General features: G+C 35.9%; 1 protein-coding gene across 1 annotated transcript; it reads right to left on the bottom strand.

Annotated features, from left to right (window-relative positions):
- Positions 1–8,358: 8,358 nt before the first annotated feature.
- Positions 8,359–9,015, bottom strand: LOC124896142. The gene is made up of 2 exons (XM_047407683.1): positions 8,699–9,015; positions 8,359–8,512 (listed from the first exon to the last, which is right to left on the bottom strand). Exons 1-2 carry the CDS (start codon positions 9,013–9,015, stop codon positions 8,359–8,361), a joined length of 471 nt encoding a protein of 156 aa, XP_047263639.1.
- Between the last annotated feature and the right edge of the window lie 1,211 nt (positions 9,016–10,226).

A 10,226-nucleotide genomic window follows, 5' to 3' on the forward strand; every position in this document is an offset into this window, starting at 1 on the left:
ATGAAAATGGAGAACAATAACTTTAGGGAGACGCGGGACGTGAATTTTTTTGCGTTTGATAAGTTTTTTTCCTTATATTATCCGTTTCCTTTTTTTAATAAAACACAAATATTAGCTATTTATTTGTTTTCATCATAAACCATTGGCATAATAAAAGTATTAATATAACTATCAACATTATAAAATTCAAAGTCTGATGCAAAGATCTGGGAAAAAAAATTAGATAGTGTATCTATAGAAGTTTTAGAAATATTTAAATTTCTTAAAATAAAATTCAAATGTCGAATGATGCTTAAAAAAAAATAATCTAAAAGCACATTTTGTTTATTTGAACATATTCATTTTGTTTTACGATTTTTATATTAGTTAATTGATGTTTTTTATTTAATTAATTATGTAACATTATTATATTGAGAAAAGAAATATAGACTGCCAAATGGCTAAATAATACACTGTAAACTGGGGTCTTAAGATGTTATTTTTTTTTAATATGTATGAGATAAAGAAATTTTATTCCGGATAATAAATATTAAGAAAGTGATGTAGTGTCAAATATTTTATGAGTTAGTTTAACTATTAATGGAAACTGTCAGAATTTTTTTTAACTATTAATAAATGAAAACAATCCATAATTTTTTTATATATAAAAAGGAGTAGACGGATAATTATTATTGTATTAAAAAAATTGTTGAATTCTCCTTTATAAAAAAATTGTAGAAATAAATAACTATCAAAGTTTATTAAAATTTTAAATTAAATAATAATAGTCACTATAAATATAAATATTTACATAAATATAAATATCTAATATAAAAAATCTGATAAGTTTCTAAAATAAGAATCATAAACACGCTAATTATTCAAAAATTAATATAAATAATCTACACTTTTTTATATATAATAAAGTAGTAGAAAGATAATCATCATCTTGATGATGAAAAAATAGTGTAGAATTTTGTAAAAAAGAAAAAACTACAAAAGATGAATAAATATAAAAATTTATTAAAATTTTAAATTTAAAAATAACAATAACTACTAACTAACTAAAACCTAATTTTAACTAAATTGTCCTAATAAGTAAAACTTGGCCCTATAATATGATGCTACTTGACAATAATCTAAGCAAGACTTTTTTACTGTTTAATTTCTTATTTAAACCATTATATATTAGATATAAATAAAAGTCAAAAGTGTAATTTTTTATGAATAATAATTTTGATTCTCTTTAGTCAATTCTTTCAACTTTTCGATCTTCCCATTCATTCCTTGTGTGCCTTTCTTCCCCCAATTCTTTTCATTCTACCAACGAATTCTCTATAAGTTGCATTGGCTGGGTAATCTGTGAACTGATTCAGAGAACCCTCTACATTGGATTCTTTTCACTGTGTTTTTATTCTTTACAATTACTAACCTATTTAAAAATTCTCTTCTTATACCATAGTATGTTGATGAAATTCTCTGCCTCATGAGGGGCAGACAGTTAGCGTACCCGAATGCTTATGATAGGATAATGGACCTCAACTTCTACAATAATTTCAGGGATAGGTTCGCTGATCTCCATAAGCTATATGATTTTGGTAGCTCAGGATTCGATAAGTTAGTATCTACGTTCCAATAGGATGAAGAAACAATTAAATATGTTAGAAGGAAGAGGCCATATCCACACGGCAAGAGCTGGACCAAGGAAAAGAGAATCCATTTAGTCATGAACATGGAAGTCAAATATTTTCTCGCTGTTGAGATACTACTCTATGAGGTAAAGATTAAGGTTTATGACTTAAACTAACCTATCTTCAGCGAGGACACATTTTTAGCCCACATGCAGCCACTCTTAAAGTTGTTGCCCAAGTTGTTGACGCAGAGTAATCTGATGGATCATTTGCCAGCTGAAGTCTTGACGAAGGAATCATGGGATTTTAAAGGTTGAAATAAGAACATCGAGCTCCCAAAAAATAAAATCGGTGCAGCGTGCGGCCTGTACTCTCTTGCATACATCGAGTGTTTGTTGACTGACACAGAAAAAATCGGTATGTGCGATGCTGTTGTGGGAAAAATGCAATGGGCCTGGGTTTGTGGGGTACTAACTAGATGGTTAGAGCCCGTGTATAAAGAGGAATTTGTACAAAGATGGAGACAAACACGATAACAATTTTTCATTTCAAGCCACTTCACTTTACATGTAGTGGTAATAATTTTATACTGGCCAAGTTGAATTTTTATAATGCAATAGATAATATATATGTTGTAACATATATAATACCTGTTGTGAAAGATTGATTATCTGTTGGAATAGGTTGGTCATCTGTTACATTAATAGATGTTTCCCAGTCTATCTATCACAATAAATATCCAATATGTTGTAATACATAATCTATCTGTTGATAACGCTCAAACTACACCTCTCAACGAGAGTGTAAGCGATCATTGTCAATATAAAACCCAACTAGGTTGGAGTCGAATCCCACAGAGAATATGGTGTGAACTCAAGTTGTTTGCAATTTAATCCACTGATAGTTTAATGTCTCCTGAAATGGGGGGTTTAGGTTTAACAAGTATTTATTTGTCACTTTAATTTTAGTATTTGTTATCAAGAGTTTATGAAATAACCAGAATTATGTTCACTAAGGCTTCCGGTACATGACAGATGCTAAAAGTGGTTCAAGATTCTCACAGAGGGTAGGACAACAAGCTACCTTTATCAACGTTTTGCTTAAATGTATCTTGACCTACTTAAGTGTTTAATTTCCTAATCCTCTCAGACTTAGGAAATTTATATTCACTGCCCAGATTTTACCTCAGGTTAACCAACCTTGTTACAGCTCTGATTATTAAATGAAGTATTTCCGAGTCCCTGTTGATAATTCACTTTCTACTGTATTTGATTTCTTTCTCAAGCAAATCAAAGCAGGTGTGTCTCCTATTCGCAACCAATTGACATTAATTAAAGCTTTAGAATTATCAAGAAATCCTACCACCTTTCGAATTTTGAACACTTAGAACCTTATCAAGACCTAAACCTAGATCCCATAACTTAGGTTAATGGAATTTAACCACTTATGATGAAACAAACGAAACACATAATGGAATTCATGATTTGAAATATAAACTGATTGGAAATATAAACTTATAGAGATGAATAATAACTAGTGAATCACAGATTAGATCACAAAGGAAATCCCAAAATACTGATAATAATCTTTTCAAAGTATTTGCTTTTTCAAGACAAAAGTAGAGAGAGAAAAATATCAAAATATGCTATCTCATAACTCAATATGTCGACTCTCTCCGTAATTCTCTCTAGAAAACCCTAAAACAAAGCTTTAAATAGTTCACCCTAAATAAGGAAACAAAATCAAGGTTATGGATTTTTCTCAAAATAGACGACGACTATTGGTGATGCCTTATCAGGATCCTGACGACTTATCAAGAATGTCGTCAGGTCTTCTTTAAATCTACACTAGTCCTGTCTTAGGTTGACGGCAACTTCTGACGTCTTATCAGGACTATGACGACTTATCAGAAATGTCGTCACACTTTTGCTCCAATTCTCATGTCCTGGCTAAGTCTGACGGCATTCCTGACAACTTATCACCATTCTGATGGCCTATCATAAAAATGTCATTGATTCTACCAGCTAGAACTCCTTTCCTATTTAAGGCTGATGATGTCCTTGATAGCCTATCACCAGGATGACGACCTATAATGAATGTCGTCAGCTGCACTTGTCTTTTAATTGCTTTAGATTTTAGCCTTTTTACTACCATTATTGTTGGTTTCCTTGCATATCAACCTTTACTGCAAAATCAAAGTAAATAATCAAAAACAACTAAAGTTGCTCAAGACCTTGCAATTATTTAAAGTTAAAAGCCACAAATGTGTTAGCATAGGCTCACACATAAACACCCTTAACTTAAAACAATTGCTTTTCCTCAAGCAACCAAAACATAACTAAGAGAATACAAGGTACAATTTGGCAGTCTATTATTCATTTAAGCTCAAAACATGGTTACCACCTCCAAGGTCAATCAAATTAAAACCAACTGTGTATAACACTGAAAAACAATAATGTAACATAAAGGAATCAAGCTATGGCATCAATCTTAGCAACAACAACCATGCATGTACCAATTTTACACTACCTAAACAAGCAAGTAACTAGCAACAATACTAGTGTACCCTTACAACAAAGAAATCCCCCTCTACTCATATCAGACCAAAGATGTAAACATAGGGATAATCAAAAGACTCTCACTCTCAATAAAAGGTTCCAATCAGTGTATGCCAAGTACCATAGGCTCGCCCTTATTTTCGTTACCTAGATCTTCAGATAGGACAACTTGGATCACTATAGGACTTCTCTTAGGCTTGTAATGTAGGCTAGGGGCTGGTATGATATTCAAGGACATTTAGAGTGACTATGCCTCTTTGACACTACACTAATCTTTTGGGGCTCACTTATTAACCTTTTTCTCTTTTCTTGATCACACATATTCAAGTTGGTTTTTTTTCACTATTTCTTTTCTCATACTTTTTCTACAGCACCCAACTTTTATTTTTTTTCTTTTATTCTACCCTTCTTCATACTCATTTTACACCATGCACCTCTATGATAGCCACCCTCAACTTAGGCTGTTTGCCTAGGTCAAGGTGCACAGTGTCCAAGGAGGACCAGGGCCAAAACAAGTTCATTATGGTATAGATAGAAAGGTGAAAGGTGTCATAAAAAAATGGGCAATTTTGTTTCAAAACAGGGATCAAGGGATATTATGCACACATGGAAAGCTATTTAGGCTAAAAGTGGGTTAGCATAAAAAACGGCCTATGATCCTTTCCTAGCCCCTACCTTTCGACCATGGTAAGACTAGCCGGGTGAGTTCTGGCTTCAGCACATAGAGGGAACTAATTAGTTGCTCACACACACATAGCATACAAGTATATTGAAGGCTACTATTATCTAGTTCATGCAATTGTTCAACAGTGATTATTAAGAAACTAGAACTAATGCCATAACAAGATTCACAATGGTCACAAGTAAATGCAATTAACATAGTTATGCAACAAAATATTGGAGAGGTGTTCAAAAATCAATCAAAAACATGTCAATTGCTTTCTGTACTTGTATTTATCCTAGTCACTACAACATCTGTTACAACAACATCCTACCCTACACCCTCAACTTAGACTAAAAAAACTTAAACTAAGGGTTAGAGTATACTTGGAATGGATCAATCCCGGGGATCATGGGTTGCCTTCCATGCAGCGCCTGATTTAATGTCGCGGCTCAACTCAGGTATCTCAATTACTTCAGACTTTATCGAGACAGATAATGGTTATACTTTTCATTGATTCTTTCGGACCAATGGAAAGTTTGACACATTTCCCATTTACCTTAAAGGTACTGTTGTCTTCATTTACAAGTTCCACTACTCCAGACGAGTAGACTTGACTAAGTTTAAAAGGACCTGACCACTTAGATTTGAGCTTACCTGGGAACAATTTGAGTCTGAAATTGAATAGAAACACCAAGTCACCCCTTTGGAAGTCTCGTTTCTCTATCCTCCAATCATGGTAATTTTTCATCTTTTCTTTATACAGATATGCTCATTTATATGCCCTGAGATAGAATTCATCCATCTTATTCAGTTGTCCCAGTCTCAGCTCTGCTGCCTCTTTCCAATTCAAATTCAGCTTTTTGAGGGCCCATAACTTTGTGCTCTAGCTCTATTGGTAGGTCGCAAGATTTTCTATAGACCAACTAAAATGGTGACATGCTAATAGGTGTCTTGAAAGCATTCCGATATGCCCACAAGGAATCATCGAGCTTTTGAGACCAATCTTTCCGACTAGCATTCACCGTTTTGGCTAGGATGGCTTTAATCTCTCAATTTGACACCTCCACTTTCCCACTGGTTTGAGGGTGGTATGGAGTAGATACTCTGTGCTGTTTCACCCCATATTTTGCCAAAGATGCTTGAAATAATTTATTGCAAAAATGAGATCCTCCATCGCTTATAATGATACGTGGTACTCTAAAGAGAGAAAAGATGTTCTTCTTGAGAAAAGCAACAACCCTTTTCCCTTCATTATCAGACAAGGCTACAGCTTCTACCCATTTCAAAACATAGTCCACAACAACTAAAATATACTTCATCTCATATGAGCTTACAAAAAGGCCCATGAAATCAATGCCCTAGACATTAAACAATTCACTTCAAGCATCTTAGTCAAGGGCATCTCATGTCTTTTAGATATTGACCCTTTCCTCTGACATTGGTCATATTTTAGCACAAACTCGTGGGTATCCTAGAATAATGTTGGCCAGTAATAGCCACTCTGCAACACCTTCCTAGCTGTTTGATCACCTGCATGGTGACCTCAAACTGGGGAAGCATGACATGCTTCAATATGCACAATACATCCACTTCCGGCACGCATCTCCTTATAATATTGTCCGCATATCACTGAAAAAGATACGGCTCAACCCAGAAGTAATGTGTCACATCATGCAGGAATTTTTTTCTTTGATGGGAAGAAAGATTTTCTGGGATGACCTCACTCACAACATAATTTGCATAGTCCGCATACCAAGGTAATTTTTCCACAGCTGCAGCCAAGATCTCCTCATCAAGGAATGCTTTATTTATCTCCATTTTATCACTAATTTGCCATTCACCTTCCATTCTAAACAGATGATCTGCAACCTAATTTTCACAATCTTTCCTATCTTTGACCTCAAAGTCAAACTCTTGCAGCAACAATACCCATCTAATCAGCCTTAGTTTTACGTCCTTCTTAGCTATCAAATACCTCTGGGCATCATGGTCGGTGTGGACCACCACTTTGGTCCTAAGAAAATAAGCTCTAAACTTCTCAAAAGTATACACTATAGCCAAAAGTTCCTGTTCAGTGACGGTGTAATTCTTTTGCTCTCCATTCAGTGCTTTGCTAGCATAATATATCGGATGAAAAAGTTTTTCCCTCTTTTTTCCCAATAATTCTCCAAGGGAAACACCACTTGTATCAACATGATCTCAAATAGTTTTGACCAGTCAGGTGCAACAACAATGGAGGCCTCAACCAGCTTCTTTTTTAGGCCTTCAAATGCCTTCAAGCACTCATCATCAAAAGAAAATTTCATTTCTTTCTCCAAAAGTTTGCAAAGTGGATTTGCAACCTTTGAGAAGTCTTTTATAAATCTCCGATAAAAGCAAGCATGACCAAGAAAACTAAGCACTCCCTTCACTAAAATGGGAGGTGGTAGTTTTTCAATAACTTCCACCTTTTCTTGATCAACTTCTATCCCTTTTTTGGAAATTTTATGGCTGAGAACGATGCCCTCCTTTATCATGAAATGACATTTTTCCCAATTAAGCACCAAATTGAATTCAACACAACGTTGCAAGGCTATATTCATATTTGCCAAACACATCTCAAATAAATATCCCACCATAGAGAAATCATCCATGAATACCTCTATAGTGTCCTCCACCATCTCTGAGAAAATATACATCATACACCGTTAAAAAGTGGCGGGTGTATTGCATAGCCCAAATGGCATCCTCTTAAATGAAAAGGTGCCATATGGGCATGTGAATATCGTCTTCTTCTGATCTTTAGGAGCAATACAAATTTGGTTGTATCCACAATCGCCATCTAAGAAGAAATACCACCTCCTTCCAGCCAATCGATCAAGTATTTGGTCCATAAAAGGCATCGAGAAGTGGTCTTTCAGTGTCCATGCATTCATCTTGTGGTAGTCCATGCAAACTCTCCACCCAGTTACCAGCCTGAGTGGAATCAATTCATTCTTTTTATTTACAACCATAGTCATGCCTCCTTTTTTGGGCACGCATTGAATTGGACTCACCCACTTGCTGTCAGAAATAGGGTAAACCACTCTTGCATCCAACCACTTAATAATCTCCTTCTTAACCACCTCTTTCATTGGTGGGTTAAGACGGCGTTGATGCTCTATGGTTGGAATACAATCTTCTTTAAGTTGAATTTTATGCGTGCAGATGCCAGGGGAAATGCCAATAATATCTACGATGGTCTATCCTATAACTCTCTTGTGCCTATAAAGTACTGAAATAAGTGCATTTACCTATTGCTTACCCAAATCAGCTACAATAATAGCAGGTAGCGTGTTTCCATTGCCCAACAACATGTACCGTAAGTGCCCAGGCAGTTCTTTCAATTCCACCACAGGAGGCTCCTCAATAGCTGGCTTGGCCGGTGGTGTTGGTCGATTAGCAAGGTCAAGGTCTATCTTTTTAGGAGTATAAGGATATGAACCCATTCCTTTCAAAGAACAAATGGTCTCTTCATACTCCCTGATGCCTTCATTATCATAATTTATCATGACCGCGACAAAGGTTGAACACCGAGTTGCTCAGCTATGGACATCTCCTGTTCGTCCTCATAATACACATCAAATATTGAGAGCACACTCATTTCTTCATGCTTCTTTATTGATTTACTCACATCAAACCGTACCACTTCGTCATTCATCCTTAATAAGAGCTCATTCACTCTCAAATCAATCAATACACTTCCGATTGTGAGGAAAGGTCAACCCAAAATTATGGTCACCACAAAGTCCACCTCGTAATCTAGAATGAAAAAGTATGCAGGGAATATAAAGTTGGAAACCTTCACCAACACATCATACAAAATGCCAATAGGTCGCTTTACTGACCTATCTGCCATAACAAGTCGTATGTTGGTGGGTGTGAGATGTTCCAGACCCAACTTTATATAAACAGCCAGCGACATCAAATCAATGCTTGCTCCTAGATCATATAATGCCTTGGAGAATTCCATAGTCCCAATTGTGCAGGAAATAATGAATGCGCCTGGGTCTGGCTTCTTTTGCACCAAGGTCCTTGTAGAAATAACGCTACAATGGTGGATATCTTTCTCCAATTCGCAGCTCATCGCTCTTTTCTTAGTTACAAGGTCCTTCATGAATTTTGTGTATCCTGGAATTTGTTCAAGTGCCTCAACCAAAGGCATATTTATCGTAATTGCTTGAGCATTTCCATGAATTTGCTGTACTTTGCATAATCAACTTTTTTCTTCAAACACTGAGGAAATGAAGGTGGTGGTCTTGGGATAGTTTTCAATACTACCTCCTTCTCATTTTCTTTTACTTTTTTTGAAGCATCATCAAAATTATCCAGCTTCTCAGACTCCACTGGATTATTTTCTTTAGATTCATCAACACCTACCTCACCATTTGTAGATTTGCCTACGGAAGGGTCAGGTAAGATCTTACACTCCTAGTGGTAATCGCCATACATAATCCATGATTCCACGGATTCTAAATTGTATCGCTTGGTAACATTCCACTTTTTCTCTGATTGAATGCAGCGGAAAGTTGGCTTATCTATTGCTTCAACTGTTTGATTGTAGTAGAGTGTGAGTGCACCGACTGATGGATGTTAGATCGGTCTTCATGGTGGTTACACCAGAGTGGGTAGTCTCAACTCCCTTTAACAATTTCTCCATCATGTCCTCCATAGACATCTTTCCAAAGCTAGTTGCATCAACGTCCCAATTTCCAGAAGGAACATATAAACCACTCCTGTCATTATTGCTTCTTTAATTTCCTTGCTCCCTATCTTTGTAACCAAGCTTGTCATAAATGTTCTGATCTTGATTCCCTTGGCTATTTCCTTAAAAACCCTCTAATTATTAACATAATTTGCCTCTTGTTTAGGCTCTACATTAACTCATTCTTGAGATGTTACATCCTTCACTTTCTCAGTCTTTCTCGATAATAAGTGCTTGATGAGCAAGTCCATCTGAGTCTTTAGATGGGCCATGTCTTGATCTCACTTCTTATCTCTCCAGCGTTGTTCAGTAGACATACCAATAGAAATAGTGGGGCTTGCTACCACAGAATCCCTGGTATGCCAAGCCCGACTCTTTTTGGTCATCCTATTTAGCATGTCTGAGGTATCCTAAAATGATAGATCAACAAACGAACCACCAACAGCATTATCTACAATCAGCTTTGTTTTAGAGTTGAGGGCTCTATACAAAGTCTCCATCAAGTGTAGGTTCGTCATATTGTGGTTCGAATACTGTGTCAGCTTCTTCTTGAATCTCCCCCAAGTCTCATGCAAAGCTTCAGTAGGGAGCTGTCTAAAGTTGTTGATCTCGTCCCTTAATTGTACCATCCTGGAGAGTGGAAAAAACCATTTTAGAAATGCTTCTTTCAA

Source organism: Capsicum annuum, chromosome 2, assembly GCF_002878395.1.
Source record: "Capsicum annuum cultivar UCD-10X-F1 chromosome 2, UCD10Xv1.1, whole genome shotgun sequence".
NCBI lineage: Eukaryota > Viridiplantae > Streptophyta > Magnoliopsida > Solanales > Solanaceae > Capsicum > Capsicum annuum.

Bases quoted from the DNA above. Each gene is read 5' to 3' on its own strand.
- LOC124896142 (XM_047407683.1), bottom strand. From the start codon at position 9,015: ATGCCTTTGGTTGAGGCACTTGAACAAATTCCAGGATACACAAAATTC. The intron at 8,513-8,698 runs GTCAGTAAAGCG...GCTCTTATTAAG, and splicing joins CGACTTGTTATGGCAGATAG to GATGAATGACGAAGTGGTAC.